The 23,764-nt window shown below is 41.6% G+C and overlaps 1 protein-coding gene across 1 annotated transcript in view; it reads right to left on the bottom strand.

Moving 5' to 3' along the window:
- Positions 1-2,772: 2,772 nt before the first annotated feature.
- The window catches only part of ATP6V1H (ATPase H+ transporting V1 subunit H), a 38,141-nt gene continuing 17,149 nt past the window's right edge, over positions 2,773-23,764 (bottom strand). Inside the window, exons 8-14 of the mRNA XM_083451234.1 lie at positions 20,713-20,810; positions 19,015-19,207; positions 18,345-18,523; positions 17,168-17,293; positions 15,024-15,125; positions 13,650-13,763; positions 2,773-4,603 (exon numbers count right to left, since the gene is read on the bottom strand). Of these exons, the coding sequence (XP_083307360.1) occupies positions 4,543-4,603; positions 13,650-13,763; positions 15,024-15,125; positions 17,168-17,293; positions 18,345-18,523; positions 19,015-19,207; positions 20,713-20,810 (873 nt within the window). The 3' untranslated portion in view covers positions 2,773-4,542. The remainder of the gene's footprint in view (positions 4,604-13,649; positions 13,764-15,023; positions 15,126-17,167; positions 17,294-18,344; positions 18,524-19,014; positions 19,208-20,712; positions 20,811-23,764) is intronic.

Genomic DNA, 23,764 nt, shown 5'->3' with positions numbered 1-23,764 from the left:
TAAATATAAGCACCCAGTGGAGAATGTTTAAGGTTGGCTCTTTCTGACATCTGTTTCACCAGTATTGTTCAAAATCATCATTCTAGATCCCATATATGGAGGATGGAACACAGCAGTAGATGAGATTTCATTGTTCTTCTTCATTACGTCTTGGTTTCAAACTATGAGCAGATGGAGAAAGTTATTACCAGGGCTCTGTGGACTTTTGTGCAAGTGTTACCAGAAGAATTCTCGCAGTGCAGTGCCACAATATAATCTGGGGTTGTGCTATATCACAGCATGAGAAGCACACTGGATAAGGAAGATCTAGGATATAGCACAGAAGCTGCAGTGGGTAATAAAAAGGTTGAGAGAGAGAGATATTGAAAAAATTATTTCAGAAGAGCTTGCAGAAACAGAACTTCTATGGATTTGGGGTCAATTTTCCCCAGACCACTGTTCCACTAAGCTCAGAAACCACCTTTCCATGAGAGGCAGAGGGACATTTTGGGATCCAACTCAAAGCATTCCCATCAAGGCCTATTCCAGTCTTGAAATGATCATTGTTAATAAATTTACCAAACCTACATGCGAAAACAATACATAAATAAATGTACTGATATATAAACTCAGCTCATGGCTATTGTGTCTGCTTTAACAATAGAAAGGGGTCATTTGCTTGCAACTAACTAATCTTTCCCAAAAGGAAACCACGTAGATCCTTTAATACATATTTCTTTGGCCTGGTTCACAAGAATTGGCTCGTTACTCTGAGAGAGAAATGGACTAGTTTTCCACACAGGCAGGGAGGTCATGTCATGGGAGAGCATTTACCAGGAAAAACACACAAAAGGAATATGAACTTAACACAAATCAGTGTATTCTCAACATCCTCAGAGTTAAAGCAATGCAGTAGAGTGAACTACAGAGTATTTAATTGCTTCAATAATATGTCCGTAACTATGATTGTAGCACCATACAAACTCAATTGTCCCAAACAAGCATTTAATATATGACCTCATAGCTGTATTCAGAAGAGGTACAATATGAGAGCTGTGCCACAAGTATACCGCTAGGCAAAGTACGATACATAGTAGACCTTCAGTGATTTTCAAACCAACTTCTAGGATGGATTACGAAGAATTATAGAAGTATTTTAAGTACCCCAAGGCTATTGGGAAATGAAAAGACAAAGGGCCTGTTTGAAAAGGGGGTTGAAATTCATTTGAAATAGTGAAAGTTCTGCCACCCTTGTGGCTACTCTGGTCTCTTATTTATAACTGCCAAGTTGGACAAGTGCAATACATCTGCTTGTCATGGGCTCTGGCAACCCCAGAAGCTCTTTACAGCAGCATAAAATTCCTAGGCTGTGCACCAGCCACTGCAATATCTATCCAAAAGTCTCAAAGTTCTAGGTCTTTTTTCATTTCTTCTGCTGCGTAACCTGTTTTTCAAGATCTATTTAGTGGAAGTATTTATCTCATTTATGAATCATTTGCCATGAGGCATCCCAAAGTGATTTACAATATAGTAGAAAATATATAAAATACACAAAAAGTTGACACAATTGCACATGGAAGCAATTTAAAAACAGTAACAGCATATGCATAAAATCAATTCAAATACGCCACTGATGCCAACTGGAATAAAGGTATACTGCTTCAAACTTCTCAATACATGTACTTAATCTTGTTGCTGTTGTTTAGTCGTGTCCGACTCTTCGTGACCCCATGGACCAGAGCACTCCAGGCACTCCTGTCTTCCACTGCCTCCCGCAGTTTGGTCAAACTCATGTTGGTAGCTTCAAGTTTGGTCAAACTCATGTTGGTAGCTTCAAGTTTGGTCAAACTCATGTTGGTACTTAATCTTAATAAATCTTAAATGTACTTAATACAAAGCACAATGATTAACATCCCTTAACACCAGCCAGCTACAAACGCCAAAATAAATTATAAAGGTCTGTATCAATTCATTAATTCACTAAGCAACTAACAGGCAATACAATTAGATAGCAATTTATTGATTGTTCACTTTTGCTACTGAAAATTTTCTCAGTTTCACTTCAGCTATGTCTATGCAGGGGTGATTTCTTGAACAATGGGTAGCTCAGTGTGTGTGTGTGGTTGGTGCAAGCATGTCCAATTTGCTTTCCTGATCCCAAAACAATGTCTTCTGCCTACACCAGTGTTCCTTTATTCCAAAGTGGGTGGTCCTTAATAGTATGGCATCTGCATGGTGTGTGCATGTTCTCTCCCCTCTGTTATTACATATCTACCCTCTGTTACTGGTTTTTTTCTTCAAACTGGGCATGCACACAGATATTTGTTTACCAATGTGCACACTTTTCATATATCCATATATCCCCAGGAAGTATACAAGAGCAACCGTTTTGAACATATTTCACATAATGCAAAATGAGACATTAATTTTGGAGGGGGTGAGAGATACACGAAAAATAAATTTATAGTACGTCTCTTTTTGTGAAGATGACAATTCTTGGATCTAATAATAATATTATTATTTCACAATTCTAAATATATTATACCATCCAGTGTTACCAATTAAGCTAGTCACGTGCACCCATACACTCATTCAGCTGAGCTCTTAATACTTGCATTCACTAAAATGCTGATTTTGGGAAATAAGCAATACTACTCTTGGGATCTTTACTGAAGACAGTTGAACTCATACATATGGCATTGCTCTTGCTTTGATTACCTTGTTTATTTGGGAAAAATTAGCACTGACCTATATTAGCATGCTTGATCCAGAGAGCCAGCAATGACCACAACATTGTTGCAATTATAGCAATTTATTTATAACTCAATAAAGGTACTATGTCAATATACAGTGATATAGAGGCAACAACAATGGCTTTGTGCCTTGGAATGCCACTAGAGAAACACAGTAGAGAAAATTCATTACACAGGCTAATTCAGCCATGCATTGCCTGGACCATACACTTAGTTACCATTACAGTGATAGAGGGAGGAGACTAGAGGTGGAAAGTCACCTAATGCAGAACTATGAGGCAACGTCTTAAACACCCAGTTTTGCTATGGGAAAAATGAAAGAATCCATTAAGTGGGAAATGTTAACATGCAAAATAGAGACTTCCCCATCTCACTGGAGCCAGAGAAAACACAGAAGTTGCAGAAAAGTCAGGAAAGTGAGATGCAATAGCTGCATGTCCTCGTGAGGAAGGTGAGTGGCATTGCTGAGACCCAAAGCTCTGAATTTCTGACAAGCACAGATACATGATCCTAGCTGGGATTACACACTTTGGCAAAGGAGGAGTAATTCATTAAAACAATCCTTATGCCTATCAGAAAGGTAGTATTAAGTGGGGTGGGCTGATAGTTCAACCACATTGTAAATCCCTTTCCACAACCATCTATCTCCAGGTTCCTGGTGAGCCAAATTTGGTTGAAAAACAGAAAGGTTTTCCTCTCACAGAAGACCCTACTGGATATCTTTCCAGTCCTGAAACACAACAAGCAAAGGCAAGGGAACCCACGGAGGGAAGAGGCAAGGAAAGAATCTAGATAAACCTTGAGCAGAGGGAAGAAAGAAGTCATCTCCCATGGTCTATCACAGGAGTACAGCATCTGAAGAGAAGTTGTGTGGGAGCATTCCAAAAAGGAGAATGAATGGAAGATGTACCGTGATAGGGAAACCTTATAAGGGCCTCTCCCTGAATTCGACCCTGCACCCCACAAAGGCTTGACCTAAGAGTCCAAGGTACAAAAGAGATTCCAGGGACATCCTAGGTCAAGTTAATGGTCATACCACATGAGAAAGTCCTCAATTTATTGTTATCTTTAGAATGATGCTCTTTGCCTTCATTGAAACTAGGTAAGTTTGGGAGTTCTCTGAAAATGCAATAGGATAGTGCAGGATATGTTTATCAGGTGGAAGCTATTTACTCACAAAAGGAGACTAATGACCAAATTAAGGGTGTTTGTTGCATTTGATTTCTGGAGTTAATTGGGTGATTGGCGCGTGCCTACAGCTCACATGAGTGTGGTTCACACTGGTGGCCACGACAATCTTTCCATTGCTCAGAATATGTACGTGCAGAGTTCCAGCTACTTGGTATCACCAGTGGGGATGAAGAATTGGTCTTTTACTGTTTTCATATGGAGCTTTAACAATCATTCTGTCAACTAAATTAATTGAAATGTTGCTTTCCGAACAATACTATTCATAGCCAAGTGAAGAACAGGCAACACAGAGACAATTAATGATATGGAATGATTATTCTTTAATGCTTTGTGTTCTTTTTTTTCTTATTTAGAGACAATAAATACATAAAATAAAGGCAACATATATAGGCTATATTTCTTGTATATTTTTGCAATATTAAAGGGCTTCAGCTAGCAAACTGCCAGAAACTGTTTACTAGATTAATTTTTACCCCTGGAAACAATACTGGAAGAATAGCAGGGAAAAAATCTACACAATAGCAGGGTAGGCAGTAAAGAAACTGCAATCACATCATTTTCTTACTCGCACTTCAAGATAGCAATTGTTACTCCAGTTATTTCCCGCCAAAGGACAGACTCAGCTTCGTGCTGTGGCAGTTTGAGGCTGCTCTGACTGAAGCTGTTTTCCAAGATACTCCCTGAAAGAAAACAAGGGGTGGGCGAGACATTTTTAAAGGGACCAATGATGAATACTTCATGAGAGTTTTCTGAAGGAAATAAGTAGCGGTTACTGTTTTCAAAAGAAGTAGGCAATTTCTTGCCTCAACTAGCCCACAGCAGTTCCACTGAGATGCCAGTTTTGCTAAATGCCTCAGGTCTGAATTTTACATTAAAAAACAACAAATGTATATTCTGAACATTAGCCATGCTTGTTTATACCAGCAAAGTGTTTCATTGTGATAGTTTCAGATTTTACTGCTTATGTTAAATCTCAGAACATGTGCAACCATTTCCCAGAATTAGACAAACAGATCAGCTTAGGCTGGAGAATTTAGACATACTGTACGATTTCTTCTAGCAAAATGGCAACAATGTAGCCTGCCTCAAACTGACAAGATGGTACTGTTCTGCTTGTGCTGCTCATGTAATTTGCCTACTCAGAGCTAGCTTTTTATTCGTGCTTTTTATTCCAGCTGCCACCTTTCAAAAGATCTTGAAACACACTGTTCTGCTGCTCATCACTTAGTAGCTTTCCTTCCATCCAGTTTATGTAAAAGCATGGGAACATCAGAAGATGCCTTCTACAGAGTGAAAACCTTCACATACAATCCTGAGCTAGATGGACTGGGAACATCTCTCCAGATTACCAAAAAGATGTCTTTCCCATTCCTTCCAGGATATGCCAGTGATTGAACCTAGGAATTTCTGGATGCTAAGCAGATGCTGTACTACCGAGATGCAGCCCACTGACCTTGAGAGAATTAAATATGCAAATTTCAGTTGCTCACATCTCTCTGTACCAAGATTCTTCTACAACTAATTTGATACCCAAATTTTCGGTTTTCGAAAACATATCGGTACACATTTCCCCAGTCCAATTAAGAGAGGGGCAAAACTTTCAAAGGTATAAATGGGGGAGAAAGTTAGGAATGTCCCATTGATTTAAAGTGTAAAAACACATTCTTAACACTCTCTTCCATTTATATCAGCATACAACAAAATTTGGCTGGTTTTGACTTTGGCTCAATCATGTCTAGGTTTTTATTTGTAAAGTGCTGTTAAGGTCCTCACTTATATTGCAATGTTAGATTAAAGATGTCTTGTAAATTAAACCTATCTCCTCACTAATTTACATTTGACTTGATGCTTTATTTGCTTCAGTAATCCAATATGAATCTACATGAATCAAGACACATTTACCAAGCTGAACAGAAAACAAATTTGTGCAGTTTTACACATAGCAACATAATTTTAAGAACCTGAAATAAATTGTGACTGACTGAACCTTAATTAAACTTTGCTTGAGACACAGTCTAAAGTACCATTTCCTTCAATATAGAAATCTGAAAATAAATTACTGTCATTGGCAAACAAATGCCATTTCAGTTCCCCTGTATGAAATTCTGGGATACTGAGACTGAAAAACAAACATTAATTAAACAAGGGGTGTAGAGCAGTATCCCAAAATGAAACCCCAGAAAGAGTGAAGTACAAGATGTATTTTTCAGCAGGGGAAATACAGGGATGTATTGAGAAATTCACAGGGGAAGATACAGAATATTCATTTCAAACATAAAAATATTTTATGAGGCTTCACATGGCTGCAGAGCTAATTATGAGCTGCATAGAAGACATTCACATGCTTGTTAATTTAGAAACAGCTTCATCATCAATGTCATATTGCTTCAGAATCCTATTTAAAAGCAATAGTACCTAAATTACATGACTTTTCAAAACCAGTTAAATATATAGTCAATTTTGCATTTTATCAGTTCATTTATTAAGAGTATCACAGATAAATTACATAACTGTACGAGGTTTGTGTTGGGAGCAGTAATGAGGTAAACTGCTATGCCTCGGCTCTAAAGGGGAGGGATTTCCTGGGACGTCTGCCAGGAAATGACGTGAGCAGACTGGAATGTTCTTTGTGTGCTGTGAAAGCGAAAGTATCAGTGTGTAAGCTGCCAGCTCGATGAGAGGAGCTGGGAAGATGCAGCTGAACTCTGATGGATTTTTGCCAATGTTATCGGAGCAATAAAAGACTTTAAGGAAAGAATCTGCCTTCGCTTGATTTAAGCCTTTATCACACGTATGCTGCGCTTATTCTGCTAAGGTGTTTTACTGCTGTAGGAGTGAAGCAGAGTTCACGCAACGGAAGCGTGCTGGACTGAGGGGCCAGTAAATCAATCAGGGAAGATTTACTGGCAGCACCGGGCTAATTATCCTAACAAGGTTATGGACTTCAGCACGTGTGGAAAAAGGCTTTGAAGCTGCGGAGGGCTGAGATCGCGTGTCAGATCTTCAAAGGCACTGCGGAGAGACTCAGACGCAAGGAGCCAACAGCCCCACAGACTCCCGGTTTTGGCTGAGTGAGTATAAGCCGACAGAAGGGAAGGGCCATGGCTCAGGCAGCTTCAGAAAACTTTAATATCCCCTTTGAGAGACTGAGTGAGTAGAAAGGGGCTGAGAAGGGCGGAAGATGGCTCTGAAACACAGTTTTGGCTGTGAGCCTTTAGCATGTGAGAAGCTTACCCCCAGCACGTGGCTGGCGTGGAGCTTTCATGTGGAGCTTTCCCTAGTGGGGGCAGGTTTGTGGGGTGTTGTCCAGAAACCCCAGAAGGCAGCAGAGAGCACAGAGGTGCAGAAAGAAGAAGAGCAGCGTGTGCTAGCGTTTCTAGCAGAAAACGTGGACGTACACCTGTTACCCCTGGTACAAGAGGCTAGAAGGCCTAGTGCAGCGTGGCGAGCACTCCAAGAAGCTTGTGAAGCAGGAGTGGGAGGCCTAAGCCGAGACGTGGCCGCTGCGATGCCAGAAGGGGCAGAGAGCCAAGATGGCGCTGAGAGCCCAGCTGAGAGCAGCTGGGAGAAGCTCCCAAGAGAGGGGGGCAGTAAAGCTGCTGTGGTTGCTGCAGAGAGCTGCTTTGATGCTGAGATGAGTCTGTCTGAGAGGCCTGGAGAGGGGCCAAGCTTGGAGAACCCCAGACCCACCAGACCCACCAGAGGGGGTGCAGGTTATCGACCTGGGAGCCCCAGGAGTGCTGAGAGTGGGGGGGCAGAGGAAAGCAAAAGCGCAGAGAAGCCTCTTCCTCCAAAGGCTACTACTATAAGCTGTTTACGTGAAGGAGTTGAGAAATCTTCCCGTGGGAAGCCGTCTACAGTGGAAGCCTTCAAGGTCAACCATCTGGCGAAAGTACAGATAAGGAGTGAGGACTTGCGTGAGAGAAGTCTAGTCTCCATGGCAACTGAGAGAGTTGCAACAAAGGCTACAGTGAAGAAAGCCAACACAGGCCCCAGCCAAGTGGGCAGTGAGAGGGGGGTTGTTGCTATGGCGACGCAGAAGTGTGAACACAACAATCCTCTAGAGATAATAATCGACTCAGGAGCCACCCACACTCTCGTACCGTCGCCTAATCTCTTGCGGGATCGCAAGAGGGTAGAGACTGACAAGTTCTGTGTCGTTGCGGACGGGAGTCGAAAGCAATTGACTGCGACTGGATTGTTTTACTGTCCTTTTCTTAAGCATGAAGTTAAGGCTTTTGCAGTGCCTGGTTTGACCAATTGTCTGTTAAGTGTACATGATTTGCTAACAGAGGGCTTTCAAGTTTCTTTTGCAGGTGACAAGTGCGAATTCTACAAGGATGGCAACCATGTCTATACAGTGCATGCCAAAGACAATTTGTTTACTGTTAACCTGTCTTTGTCCACAGGAGAAGAAGACGCAGAGGACGCCAAGGGGCAATGTGTGAATGTAGCGCCCCACAATGGTTGTGCTCATATTTGGCATAGACGCTTTGCTCATTTGGGGTGGGCATTTCTTAGAAAAGCCCCAAGTTTAACTGAAGGGTGTGACTTTAAGAGTTGTGACAAGTTTTTAGATTGCAATGCATGTAAGCAATCTAAGATTGTAACTTGCTCCTATCCGAAATCAGAGAGACGTACCACACAACCTTTTGAGTTGATTCATGCAGATTTGTGTGGGCCAATGGCGGTGGAGTCTTTGGGGAAGTCAAGGTACTCTTTGATTCTGGTTGATGATTTTTCGAGAAATTCTTGGACCTTTGCTTTGAGAACCAAAGCTGAGGCAGCAAAAATGATTAGGGATTGGATCACAGCTGTAGAAGTGACATATTCCGCCAAAGTTAAGGCTTTTCAGAGTGACCGAGGTTCGGAATTCACTGGATGCGCTCTGCAAGACTTTTTCAGGGAACAGGGGATTAGCCACAGACTCACTGCTCCTTACTCTCCGCAACAGAATGGTGTGGCAGAGAGGAAAAACAGGACAGTGCAAGAGGCAGTTTCTGCGATCCTGTGGGATTCTGGGCTACCCCAAAAGTTCTGGTCTGAAGCTTGGAAGTATGTGGTACATACACAGAACAGAGTGTACAACTCTAGTGTGGGAAATACACCGTATTTCTTACTGCGTGGAAAAAAGCCCAAGGTTAATTACTTCCGTGTGTTTGGTTGTGAAGCCTGGGTGCTTATTCCAAAGGCTCTACGCAGAAAAGGCGAGCCAAGAGCAAAGAAAATGATCTTTGTAGGGTATGAACCTGGCTCAAAGGCCTGGAGGTTTGCGTACCCCAGTGGTGATCAGTCAAGACTGGTTGTGAGTAATAGTGCAGAGTTTTGTGAGCAAGCAGGCTGGGAGCGTCTGCACGCAAACCCAGAGGTGGTTATACAACAGTCCTATGACTCAGACGCTGAAGAGGAGGATGATGAAGTGGTTGCAAGGGACCAAGGTCCAGAGCAACAAAGTCCAAGACAGGGACAACTTAGACTCCCTCAGAGGGGGGAACCTAGAACACCTCCTCTGACAAGAGTCAAGATTGAACCAAAGAGTGAGCCTTCTTCACCCGTTGAGCCAGCTGTGAGGCCCAAAAGGCGCAGCAGGTCAGAGGGGGAAGATGCTGAGGTTGAAGAAGAAGAAGCAGTGTCACCAAGAGTCACACTGAGGAGATCAGCGAGGACAAGGAGACCTCCTGATCGGTATGAGGCTTCAGGTGTCTGGGTAGGTTCAGCTAGATGTGAACCTGAGTCCTTTGAGGATATTCAGAGTTTGCCTGAAGAAGAAGCAGCTGAGTGGCACAAGGCAATGGACAAAGAGTTGAAGTCCATGAAGGATCTAGGTGTGTTTTCACTCACTGAACTGCCACCAGGCAAACAGGCAGTAGGTTGCAGGTGGGTTTACCGTTTGAAACCCACAGAGACTGGACAGCCGCAGTATAGAGCGAGATTAGTTGCACGTGGATTTTCTCAGAAGAAGGGAATACACTTCACGGAAGTGTATTCGCCGACATCACGTGCAGAGACTCTGAGAACGCTTTTAGCTTGTGCGGCACAGAGAGGCTGGAAGGTAAACCACTTTGATGTGGATGTTGCCTACCTAAACTCAGATCTCCAGGAGGAGCTGTACATGAAGCCTCCTCCAGGGTTTGAGACCAAGAGGCAGGATGTTGTGTGGAGGTTGCACAAATCTATCTACGGTTTGCGTCAATCTGCCAGAAACTGGAACATGTGCCTGAATGAAGCCTTGGAAGAGTTAGGTTTCAGAAAAAGTGTTGCTGATAGTTGTCTTTACCTGAAAGGGTCTGGTGAGAAACAGGAACAGGTGTTAGTTTTCGTTGACGACCTTTTGTTTTTGGCGGAGACGGATGAACAGGCTGAAAAGTTTGCCAAAGACCTAGGGAAACGTTTCAAGTTGAAACAGCTCGGTGCTGTCAAAACTTATCTTGGTGTCAATGTTGAACGCACACAAGATGGAAGTTTCTTGCTCAGTCAGAGAGGTAAAATTGAGCAATTGCTGCAGAAAATGAGAATGAGTGATTGTGCAGGAGTCAGGAGTCCAATGGAGACTAATTTTGTGAAAGACAGCCAGCAAGGAGACAGTGCTGTGTTTGAAAATACTGAAGTGTTTCAGTCAGCCCTAGGGAGTTTGTTGTACTTGTCCCAGTGGAGCAGGCCTGATATTGCTTTTGCTGTCAATCTGCTCAGCAGGGAAGCATCAAACCCTAGTGTGCATGCCTGGAATGGCATCAAGAGAGTTCTGAGATATCTGCAGGAAACAAAAGACCTTTGTCTTAGGTTGCCAGCACAGGGAGAAGCCAAGCTGGTCGGCCATGTGGATGCTGATTGGGCTAATTTGAAGGACCGCAAATCTGTGTCTGGTCTAGTGGTTAAGTTTGGAAACTCAGTAGTTGGATGGAGATCCAAGAAGCAGAGTCTTATAGCGCTCTCATCCACTGAGGCTGAGTTCAGTGCTCTTTCAGAGATATGCACAGAGCTGGAGTTCTATGCTTGCTTAGTGCAGGAAATCTGTGGGGTAGATTGTCAACCAATACGTGTGTTTGAAGACAATCAACCATGCCTACGTTTGGCAGAGTCTGGACAGTTCAAAGCGAGGACGAAACATTTAGATATTCGCTTTCGGAATGTGTGTCAAAGCGTTCAAGAGGGATTAGTAGCACTGAAATATTGTCCCTCTGCGAAGAACCTAGCTGATGGCTTAACGAAGCCACTCTCCTTCCAGAGACATGGAGAGTTTTGCGTAGGTTTAGGTTTGGGACGACCAAGGGTCGATTCTACCCTCCGATCCGAGGCAAGAGGGGGTGTTGGGAGCAGTAATGAGGTAAACTGCTATGCCTCGGCTCTAAAGGGGAGGGATTTCCTGGGACGTCTGCCAGGAAATGACGTGAGCAGACTGGAATGTTCTTTGTGTGCTGTGAAAGCGAAAGTATCAGTGTGTAAGCTGCCAGCTCGATGAGAGGAGCTGGGAAGATGCAGCTGAACTCTGATGGATTTTTGCCAATGTTATCGGAGCAATAAAAGACTTTAAGGAAAGAATCTGCCTTCGCTTGATTTAAGCCTTTATCACACGTATGCTGCGCTTATTCTGCTAAGGTGTTTTACTGCTGTAGGAGTGAAGCAGAGTTCACGCAACGGAAGCGTGCTGGACTGAGGGGCCAGTAAATCAATCAGGGAAGATTTACTGGCAGCACCGGGCTAATTATCCTAACAGTTTGGATGCATTTGCTGTACTTTCCTCACTCTGAGGGTTGTATTTTTTATAGAATCATCAATTGCTACAAAAGTATATTATTAACAGTGCAGACCTATACATGTCTAAAGGTAAAGGTAAAGGGACCCCTGACCATTAGGTCCAGTCATGGCAGACTCTGGGGTTGCAGCACTCATCTCGCTTTACTGGCCGAGGGAGCCGGCGTACAGCTTCTGGGTCGTGTGGCCAGCATGACTAAGCAGCTTCTGGCAAACCAGAGCAGCGCACGCAAACGCCGTTTACCTTCCCGCCGGAGCGGTACCTATTTATCTACTTGCACTTTGACGTGCTTTCGAACTGCTAGGCTAGCAGGAGCTGGGACTGAGCAACGGGAACTCAGCCGGTCGTGGGGATTCGAACCGCCGACCTTCTGATCAGCAAGTCCTAGGCTCTGTGGTTTAACCCACAGCGCCACCTGCGTGCAAAATCCTGCTGAACCTCACAGTGCCTTAAAAGGTAAGTAGAAAGAGTACAGAGGTAAAAGCCTTGCAGGCCTTCTGAAAGGCCATGACAGGTAACGGAAACTAATGAAAAGGAGGGATGCAACACTACAAAGTTAGATTGACCATGCTAAACTTCTCTTTTGTATAAGTTTCTAGAGTATACACAGGCCAGAAGTAGTTGATTTCAGTGGTTAGGTAACAGGAGGAGTGGATTATGCATCTTGAAGAATGACATTAGGAAATTCTTTATTCCATTCCCAAGGAATAGGATGATGGTAATAGCCTGTAATGATCCGATATATACTAGGCAGGCAGGCTGTCTCTGCCTTTTCTCTAGTATATAAATTTTACAAAATGTAATGAGGTAGTTCATGGAGGGGATGTGCTACTGATGTGTCTGTATTACTTGCAAAAAGTTTCAACTAAGTTGCTACAGCTGAAAAAGTCCCCCCAGCCAGCCATTAAGAAACAAGGCTAAAGAATCTGTTTCCTAATGACCTGCATATGTGCAGAAAAGTTTATAAAACTATCCTTAGAAATAAATTGTTTCATTTGGCAGCACCTACAACTCTCTGTCTTTTGATGTCCAGCAGGCTATACTCTCTTCGGCACCTGCTTAAAACATTTTTGCTCAGGCAGCCCTACCCAGACATTTAGAAGGTACATGTAAAAGGTAAAGGGACCCCTGACCATTAGGTCCAGTCGTGGCCGACTCTGGGGTTGCGGGGCTCATCTCGCTTTATTGGCAGAGGGAGCCGGAGTACAGTTTCCAGGTCATGTGGCCAGCATGACTAAGCCGCTTCTGCAAACATGTGATTTATCTCTTTTTAGTTACTGTTCATTTCAATCGCCTTCGAATGCTTACTGATACCTGTATCTAACCATGTTTTATCAATATATTTCATGTTTTATAAACCATTAAAAAAAGTTTTATTTATTTTTTTAACAAGCAAGTTGCACATACATTTTGTTAAACAAAACAAATCAGTTCAGAAGCTTTTTAACAACTTTGCAACAAGAATCTATTTCTTTCAGTTCAGCTATTAGAAAAATACAAATGCATCTTGCATTTCTGTTCACCAAAGGTCTGCTAGACATATAAATGGATCCTGCTGCAAGAAATTCTAATGGAAACACAATTAAAGGCTGAAAATATCAGGCATTCTAAATGTCAGGAAACAAAAAGGAATAATAATATATTCTGTTTTATACAGTCTACTTCAATTTTCATTAAATAACAAAATGGGGGGGGGGAATAGTGAAAAAAGACAGCAGAAGAGCCCCTAAATTTCACTTAACAATGACACTACTGCCGGTTGCTGAGTTAATTCTAAAATTGTTATCATTTCAGTGGTAGAGGGTACCAAAGTTTTATTGTAACCCACAAGAGGCATGTCATAATTTAGGACTTGAGTTTCACACATTCCCCAAAAGAACTCCTGCCCTGAGATCTTATGATGAAGGATGGTATATAAATCTACTAAATAAAATAATATAAAAACCCCGAAGTGAAAGTGAGTTGTCACATACCAGTTGTGGACCATCAACTTCTGCACAGCAAGCAAGGCATTATAGCGAACCTGTTGGTCTTCGTGGTGCATGTGGTTCATTACAAGCTGTTTTCCACCAAGCTGCTCAATCACACTACAAGAAGAGAAGATAGCATGGGTAAGAGAGAGGTAGTGGTCAGGGGTGTGGGGGTGGGTGGGTGTTGTGTGTTTTCAAGTTTCCTTCCACTTCTGATTACTAGCAGCCGCCAACCTCACACCATTTTAAGTTACTTTACAGTACCAACACCACAAATTTCCAGCAGACCCATGTGCGAGGTGGGGGAGGTTAGGATCCTGCCTGCCTGTCAGTAAAGATTCCCCACCACTGTCTACTACTTCAACTGAATTCCCCTCAACTAGCTTCAATATGCTGTCTTAAAACTTCCTAATCAAAAGCTTAATAAGGCACACGGATTAGTTTGGTGGAAAAACAAAACATCAAGTCAGCTGTAAATAAAATTTGCTCCCCCAAGTTCTATGGTTTAAATACAACAGGTAACAGGGTCACTTATATCTCAAAATAAATAATTCCAGCCCAACGCAGGGACTTTATGTTAACCCGATTGAACGTTTTCCCCTCAGCTTTTGTCAAGGGCAGATATTTAAACATCCCCAAAAATGATAGACATTGCAAATGATATTTGAATGTGCCGGACACTGTAGCACATATCCTTTTCAGTAAACTGTCCAGTACACAACGAGCTAATAAGGCTTGTTATTCCCTTTTTTGGGTAATCTAACATCACGACACAATGAAAATATCAGATTCTTTCTGTCTGACATTAACCCGGAAGTAACTGCAAGGGTGGCTGAGTTTTTGTCAATAGTCTCTCTTAGAGTGGTGAATGGCACTATTTAGTGGGAAGAAATCCCAATGAAAATCCTTGTCATTATATATTTTACATGGCTGTTTATTTGTATATTTTAAAATTTCATATATGGATGTTTTATGATGGCCTGTACTTGTAATGCCTCATAAAGGTTTGGTGATATAAGATTAGTTTGGAAAGCAAATGTGGGTGCTTCTTCAGCACAAACATCTCAGTCCATTTTAACTCAATTGATTTGTATGCTACTGTTCCTTTGGGAACTATAATCAAAGCAGCTCATATCATCAATAAGTTTACATGACATCATTCACTAAAAATTACAATACCTAACAAAATTCAAATAGTCATATAAAAATGTTGCTGAAAGCATCTCACATACATAAATATAAAATCAAATTAAACCATCCACTGATACTTTATAGTAAGGTCTAACAAAAGGTTACACTAACTGTTCCTTGTGTCATAAGCAATGGCCCTTGTTTTAACTCAGGTGCTAAGCAAAGATAAGAAAAAGCCTTCCACACCGTTTTCCTCGCGGATAGTGTCGGACATATTCTCCCACATCATGAGCAGCTACAGCCAAGACCTGAGGATCATCTGATACCTCCAGAAGCTTTGTCAAGATTCTACAATAGGATTGCAAATATACAAGATCCTTATTCACTATGGAGTGTACAAAATATAGCATACGAAAAATTGATAAAACTCAATAAACTTCTGCCATGTTACTTCAGTACTGCAAAACTTTTCTAGATTCACACAGTATCACACAAATATTTTGAGAGATATTTCAAAATCGCACTCAGGGTAGACCTAGGACTCAGCTAAAAAGGTAAAGGTAAAGGGACCCCTGAGCATTAAGTCCAGTCGTGGACGACTCTGGGGTTGTGGCGCTCATCTCGCTGCAAATAAAATGTTTTGAATGTGTTGTAAAGTGCAATATACAATTGTGACACTAAATGGTGACTGTGAGCTATAGCAAATTCAATGCATTTTTCAAAACGATTTAAAAAAAAGCATTTTCACAATGTTTTTAACATGCATGTAGATTCCACCCCAGTGAAATCAATGGACTTGGTCACGACTACCGTATTTTTCACCCTATAGGACACACTTTTTCCCCTCCAAAAATGAAGGGGAAATGTGTGTGCGTCCTATGGGGCGAATGCAGGCTTTCGCTGAAGCTTGGAGAGCGAGAGGGGTCGGTGCGCATCGACCCCTCTCTCTCCAGGCTTCAGGAAGCTATCCGTAAGCCTGGGGAGCCTGTGGGAGTTCTCGCAGGGCTCCCTAGGCTGCAAATAGCAGCCTGCTTGCCCGGAGCGCGGGGCACCCTGAAGCAGAGCGCCCCGCGCTTCGGGAAGCTATCCGCAGCCTGGGGAGCCCTGTGGGAGTTCCCGCGGCTGGGGGGGAATATATTTTTTTTTCTTTATTCCCCCCCCCCAAATCTAGGTGCGTCCTATGGGCCTGTGCGTCCTATAGGGCGAAAAATACGGTAACTTAACATTACTGATTTCAGTCAGTCAGTTCCAAGTATGACATAGTTGAATGCTATCCCAAATCATCTAGGTAATGAATGTCCAACACATATTTAGCAAATGTGTTCAGCTGTAAATTCTTAATACATTCTCTGGTAAATTCTAATCTTATTAATCTGCCATGCAAAAATTCAAATAAGCCTTTGTGGGGAGAGGGAACTGTACTCATTTCACAGACACCTTTTCAGGATTTGTACACTGAACGATAAACTAAAGAACCAATAATATACTTAATTAAGTTAGCTCAACTTTCAATGAAGACAAAACCAGTGTTGCTGATAATTACCACTTTGCTTCATGCTCAGCTAAGCCTTTTGATCTGCAAGGCATTATCTATAGACAGCTGAAGCATCCAAGCCAAGACATCACAGCACAGACACTTGACTGATTATCTCATTTTGAATGAATAATGCATATTCCTGAATAGGCAAGTATAACACTACAATGAACAGATATTTATGCTACATTCAGATGTTACAGCAGTGATAAGGTTACCAATGGGGGGAAAAAACTTTTTTTGGGGGGGAGGGACATCATATCACCGCCATTAGCTGCAAACCCAATCTTTAATAGTTTCCAGCAATCTCAAGGAAGTGTCTAAATATATCAAAACCATACATTTGCTGTTCTAGAATCAAGCCACATTTCATTTAAGAAGCAAGCCAATGCTCTTACAAATTCACCTGTGCTCCAAAAAGAAAACAGTAGATTGTGTCCTATGAAATTGTGTCATTAGCAGATGGACTTCCACCTGTGCAAGAGGACTTCCTTTCCTTCATGCTCCACAAAAGAAATCTGCTCCAGAGGGCTGGCAGAACATCCAGAAGAGATTGGGGGGGCTGCAGGAAGAAGCAGTGGAAGTCCTGTTGTGCAGGCATAAGTCCTTGCATTAATGGGACCTGGATACAGCCCTCTGAGCTAAGGCTCCCAATTTAGTTTCCATACCATACAAAGCAACAAAGTTTTTCTCTCTCTCTCACTGTGCTCACTTGAGACATTTTCTAAGACGGGAACCTTTTATTGAAAATGGTATTATAGTCCCTCTACCTTATGCAGATACCCTAAATGAAACTTTGGTTACTCTGAGCAACACAACAATTCAACTGAAGCAGGGATATATCAGAAGAACTTACTTCAACAGTTCATAATTCTTTTCATTTAATCTCACAGCATTCTCTCGCCAAAATTTCTCAGATTTGTGAACAGGGCTCCACTCTAGTCTCCCCGACTTAAGCTCAGAACTATATTCATCAAACGAACTGCAAAATAAACCGAACATAAGAGAATGAGGAATAAATCTGATGCACAAGGACAATATATGAAAGCAAACAGCACACCCAAACCTCCCACTGCACTTAGGATTCTTTGTAAAGGATTTTACAAAAATTGTAAGTGGCACTTACAATCATAAGTATGAACACTTATAAATATAAAAGTGCAATTTACAAATGACAGCATATTTTCATTGGGATGAATGGGGCCTATTTACCATGAATTCTAATTTGGCCAGACTGAAGCTAAAGGAGTCAATTTTTCCAGATTTTTCTCCGCTGCTGACAGTTTTGCATTACAAAGATAGGATTGTAGCCTAGGACATTCAGATCCAATTTGGAATTTGCTTCCAGGAAGTTGCCATAATGGGGAAAACATTCCTTACTCAGATTAACATGTGCTCCTCTCCCAGGTCACACAACCAGCTTTGGAAAATGGGAATCTAGCCGTTAGAATCTTTTAACTACATATGCGCATGGTCATTTTCTAATAACCTAGGGCAACAACAGTTTGGTGCTTAGCCAAATATAAAACCACAGAGCCATATTCTTTTATTTTTGAAGGCATGGCAATTCTGATTTCCATTAATTATTATTATTATTAATTACATGCAGTGTCTGTTGATTTTTTAAAAACACAACTCCTTCAGCACTTAAAGCACTCTGTTTTGGTACTTTATTTTGATATTATATAAGATGATAAGGAACTCCCAAATGAGGCGTAAATAAAGCCTACTTATAGTAATGACAAATGATAACTATTTTGTAGTTTTATGGTTACTTGAATCTGATACCATCCCAAGGTACAAATCATGTGAAGTTGGTTTAAAAAAAAGAAAAGCCTGCTTGGTCTTACAGTTATTTCTTTCATACGGTCTTTGGAATCTACAGCATTGCAGAAAACAATCACTAGACAAGCTATCATTCTAATAACTAGGCCTCTATTTGATCTTGACAGGTGCTTCAGTGGGGAGCCTATACCCCAAGGAGGACCCTCCTTGTATCAATTTGAACATTAGACACTGAAGACAAAATTTACCTGAGGTCCTGCACACTCTCCCCAAGTTTGTCCAACAGAAACTTTATATCCTCACTTATGTCTTCATCGTCATATTTCTGTTGTTCCAAGTTCTCCAGCTGCTTCAGAACTTTGCACTGGATCATGGCAAGAGCATACTCCTGGCGAGTTTCTCTTTCAGTAGACTTTTCTAGAAGATTCTGGAAAGAAAAACAAAACAAAACGGTGTCAGACCCTGATAACCATTAATTTAAAAGGTAGTGATGGGATTCTCTGTTAACTGGCACTCCCTCTATATTTTGACTGACCCTACTGTCATTTCCTGCCACATCCCACTAGCATTCTTTACAGTTCTGTATCAAGAAGATGACATAGCATACTGAGGAGTGTTCAGACATCATCCTAGTTTCATATGGATGGACCACTGAATGTAAATTTTTACCTTTGCACAATAGCTAGTTTCTATATACACACCCCTTATATCTAGGAAAGCAGAAGGCATCCTCAGTCTTCAAGAGCACACTTTTGTCAGGCAAAAACAGTCAAGGAGGGTGTGAGGCAGTGCCAGTGGAAAATGTGGCCTGAGGAAAGTCCAGAGAGCCACAGAGGCCCCAGAGGGCTGCATTTGGCCCCAATACCTAAAGCCCCCCACCCCAGTTTAAAGAATTTGTAGTCTACATACTTCACTCACCCGAAATGCTGCAAGAATGATCCTAGTGACTTTCTCTTTTACAGACTCCTGAAGGATGTCAGACAGGACTGGGACAATATTATAACGCCGCAAATATTCACACATTTGAGGACTGAATGCCAGCAGCCAGATAGAGAAGATCATCTGATACTGAAGCTGGAAACCACATTTGTTACTCAATACTCCCATGATACTAGAGAGCAGGGATAAAGCATAAGAAACATACCATTAGGCAGCTGCTCACTATCCTGTAATTCAGAATGTAAAATCTTCACTTCCAGACACATTGAATTTGTAAAAGAAAAGCCTTTCACAAATATACTTCCATACAAATTAGAGAGACACTAAACAAATTAGCAAACACTAATCAGCCAAACAACAGTATGTAATTTAGTCTGCCAGGGACAGGTTAGGATAGAGTAGAGTAGAGGTGGGAGCAAGGGAGCAAAGCTCAGTTACTTTATTCACAGCAGAGGTGAAATCATCTGCTGGAACAACAGGGTATCTGATGGACCCTCCTTGCTCCAGCAAATGAATAGGGCAATACTGAGATTGCAGGGTTTCACTGTTGTTGTTGTTGTTGTTTTGCGACAAATCAGAATACAGAGGAAGTCTCGAAATGAGAGAAATAATCAAGCAGAGGCTGGTACTGCCTTCCTTTTCTTTGATGAAGTTCTTACTTCACAACAGGAGTTCAAATGGTAACAATTATTTGCAAGATGGTTTGCATTTCTAAGTGAAAGCTAAAGGTTACATTTTTAACTGGCTTAAGATCTTTTGTTAAAGCTGCATGTGTTTGAAATCTGAACCTATATACACTATATACACTGATGTATATAATGGTGCTTGCTACCGCGAAACAATGAAATTATAGTCATGCTAACATTTCGCCCTCCATATGGCCACCATCCCAAACCACTAGCCATGCTGGCTGAGGAATTGGAATTCAACAACTTCCCAAGAGCCACAGATTTTCCTTGTCTCTCAGAATAGAATCAGTCTTTCTATTGCGTGACTGCTAAGTTTACTCAGTAGCTATGGTTACGGACTGTGTCAAAGGCTTTTCAGAAGCCCAGCTATATTATCCATCACTCCTAAACATCTACATGCATTATTCTTGAGCAAAATTACAGAAGTCCATACTACATACACGATTGAGGAAACTGAAGTTATATGTACAGTGTAAACAAACTGTTCTTTAAAAATATCATGGACTCTCATCAAAGGACTTATTTGGAAAGTAAACAGAATTTTGTTAAAGAATCCAGTCTGCTCACAGAACAATACCCAGAATTATTTAGGAGATAGGACTACAGTCATACCATGGAAGCCGAACGGAATCTGTTCCGGAAGTCCGTTCAACTTTCAAAACTTTCGGAAACCAAAGCACAGCTTCCAATTGGCTGCAGGATCATCCTGCAGCCAATCATAAACTGCGGAAAACACACCAGATGTTCAGCTTCCAAAATCATTCAAAAACCGGAACACTCACTTCTGGGTTTCGTTCGTTCAGGAGCCAATTTGTTCAGGAGCCAAGGCATTCGGGATCCAACGTACGACTGTACAACACTGTTTTAGATTTGCAAACTTATCCTAAGGATGCTTTTAACAGCTCAACAGAATGCATAAATCAGTAGGAAAACACTTTCATCATGGATATACTAGAAGCACATCTTTTTCTGTACAACAAATACTCACCAGCTAACTCCATCTGATTCGACCCATGCAAAACGGTATTCATTGACCCTGAGCATCAACTGCAAGCACCCAGCGACACACTGGACATATTGCGAACTCTACATGAAAGAAGAATACACCATTACAAAAAATACATATATCCTGTTGTTGCACTGAAAATAGGTGTGAGAACAACTGAGAAGTCTCCAATTATCACTGTCTCTTTTACTGTAACAAAAGCCATCCCACTGCCATCTGCGTCTATTGTTATTCCAAAGTTGTGTTTAGTCACTAAGGCTAACAACATTCATACCACAGTGCTAGTTAAGTGTCCTTAGACAGAATCAAATTCAAATTATCAAGTCAATAATCAGTTTATTTACCAGGGCTCTCACTTAGGTAGGCTGTGAGATCCCACACTTCAACAGCAAAAACCTAGCCAACACTGAACAAGAGCATAATGTTATTGTTAACATATTCCGCCTGATTTCCAGATTTCCCCTCTGCTCCCAAGTAAGTCTTTTATTAGATGCTTAATGAAAAATATAGCAGATGCTCAGTACATAGGGAACCAGTCTCCTCCTAAAGCTCCCCTATTCTTCAATTCCTTCCTTCCTTTTAAAATTCCCTCCTTATTTTCCCTAGCTTTTAGAAAAGTTTCCCACCTCTTCCTGCATAGTTTCAGAACAACTATACCCTGTAAGTGGCAATTATTTCCTTGAATAATTATTTGTTATATATATTTTTGGTTGTGTGGCTTTTCCCCAATCAGCTGTTTGAGAACAATTTGGTAGGCTTCTGTTGTGTTTGTGCATGTGTGTACTGTGGTACCTTGGTTCTTAAATGCCTTGGTACTCAAACAACTTGGAACTCAAACACTGCAAACCCGGAAGTAAGTTAGCGAACTTCTTTGGGAAGCCGAACATGCTCCGTTTTGAGTGCCACACTTCTGTTTTGAGTGCCACACTTCCATTCTGAGTGTTATGCTGAGGTCTGTCTGTTTTTACTATTTACCGTATTTTGTTTTTGCAGCTCTTTTGTTTTTGTGACTGTGTGGAACCCAGTTGAGCTACTGATTGATTCATTGTGTGACTGCAGTACATTGATTATTGCTTTCATTTTATGGATCAATGGTCTCGTTAAATAGTAAAATTCATGTTAAACTGCTGTTTTAGGGGTTGTTTTTAAATGTCTGGAACGGATTAATCCACTTTGCATTACTTTCTATGGAAAAGCGTGCCTTGGCTTTGGAACTGACTTCCAGAACGGATTAAGTTTGAGAACCAAGGCACCACTGTATGTAGCACTCAGAACCTGGTGTCCTACAGATGTTGGTGGACTACAACTCCTATCACCCCTGACCATTGGCCACAGTGGCTGTGGCTGATGGGAACTGTAGGCCAGCAGCATCTAGAGAGCACCACAGTGGCTATGCCTTCCCCCGAGTCCAAAAGAAAGTACCTTCACTTGCTTTCTAGAAACATAGCTCTATTGGTCTGTTGTGCTAACAAGATCCCTTCTATATACTTAATTGAGAATAACTGCACCAACCCCAGTGGGGCTTACTTCTGAGTTTGCCTTCTTAGGATTGAGAATTCTAATCAGAGGCAGCCACAGGGGAAACTGAAGCAGGGCAGCCTTCATTCCAGATGAGTTAAATCCATCGCTTCACCCAACATCAGCTTTGGCTCCACCCCAACTGGCCTGGGATCCCTGACAGATTATCCACAGGGCAATGCAGCCCGTGATAAAAAAAGAGGTTGCCCATCTCTGACACAGAGCAAAGTCAGGCTTTTCAGAACAATTTCTGAGTAACAACATTTCAAAGAATATAAATGAAATGGAACAGAAACAAATAAACGTTAACCAGGCTACTACTGAATGCAGTTCACTGTCAGGTTACTCCAGCAACATTATATAAAACAATAACAACAGGAATCCAAGGACCTGTAATTGAATAGATTATGTGTTCATTTGAAAGCATCGTCTCTATTCCAAACTTGTATCCAACCAACTATGGAACCCGGGGCAAATTTGTAAGGCTTCAACTGCGTTGTCAAACTGCATCAAAGCAGCTACAGAACTGCATTGTTTTACAGCACAACTCACAAACTCCTACTCTCTTTTCAAAGTCGTCCCTGAACTTGCAGCGAGCAGCCTTGACATTTTCAGAGAAAAAGAATACACACAATATACAGTAATCAATGTTTATTTTGCTATGAATACAGTAGCTAGGAAGCTGAAGAACTGCTTCCTAACCTATGTAAACATGACAGAGGTATATTATCTCTAATAATCTTACTGCATTGTGAAAAACTTTAATAAAAATCTTATTAAAAAGAAGAAGATACACTATCTCAATGTAAAGGATACTTGCTTTTCTGTATACCTGAAGGAGCATCTACACCCCCATTGTTCTACCTGGACACCGAGGTCCAGCGCCGAGAGCCTTCTAGCAGTTCCCTCACTGTGAGAAGCCAAGTTACAGGGAACCAGTAAGAGGGCCTTCTTGGTAGTGGCACCCACCCTGTGGAACTCCCTCCCACCAGATGTCAAAGATGTCAAAGAGAACAACAATTACCAGACTTTTAGAAGACATCTGAAGGCAGCCCTGTTTAGAGAAGCTTTTAATGTTTGATGGATTACTGTATTTTAATATCTTGTTGGAAGCTGCCCAGAGTGGCTGGGGAAGCCCAGCCAGATGGTCAGGGTATAAATAATAAAATTATTATTATTATTATTATTATTATTATTATTATTATTATTATTATTATCATCTCTACACTTAGATTCAAAGTTTGAAAATGCACGTGAATAAGACCAACAGGGTTCAATTTTCTTTACACCTCAAAAAATGCTCCTATTTAAAGCAAAGTTATAAAGGTAAAGGTAAAGGGACCCCTGACTGTTAGGTCCGGTCGTGGATGACTCTGGGGTTGCTTTACTGGTTTACTGGCTCATCTCACTTTATTGGCTGAGGGAGCTGGCGTACACCTTCCGGGTCATGTAGCCAACATGACTAAGCCTCTTCTGGCGACCCAGAGCAGCGCACGGAAACACCGTTTACCTTCCC

The sequence above is a fragment of the Podarcis tiliguerta genome (assembly GCF_965153285.1).
Source record: "Podarcis tiliguerta genome assembly, chromosome: 7".
NCBI classification, from domain to species: Eukaryota; Metazoa; Chordata; class Lepidosauria; order Squamata; family Lacertidae; genus Podarcis; species Podarcis tiliguerta.
This window is presented reverse-complemented; position numbering and strand designations above follow the sequence as displayed.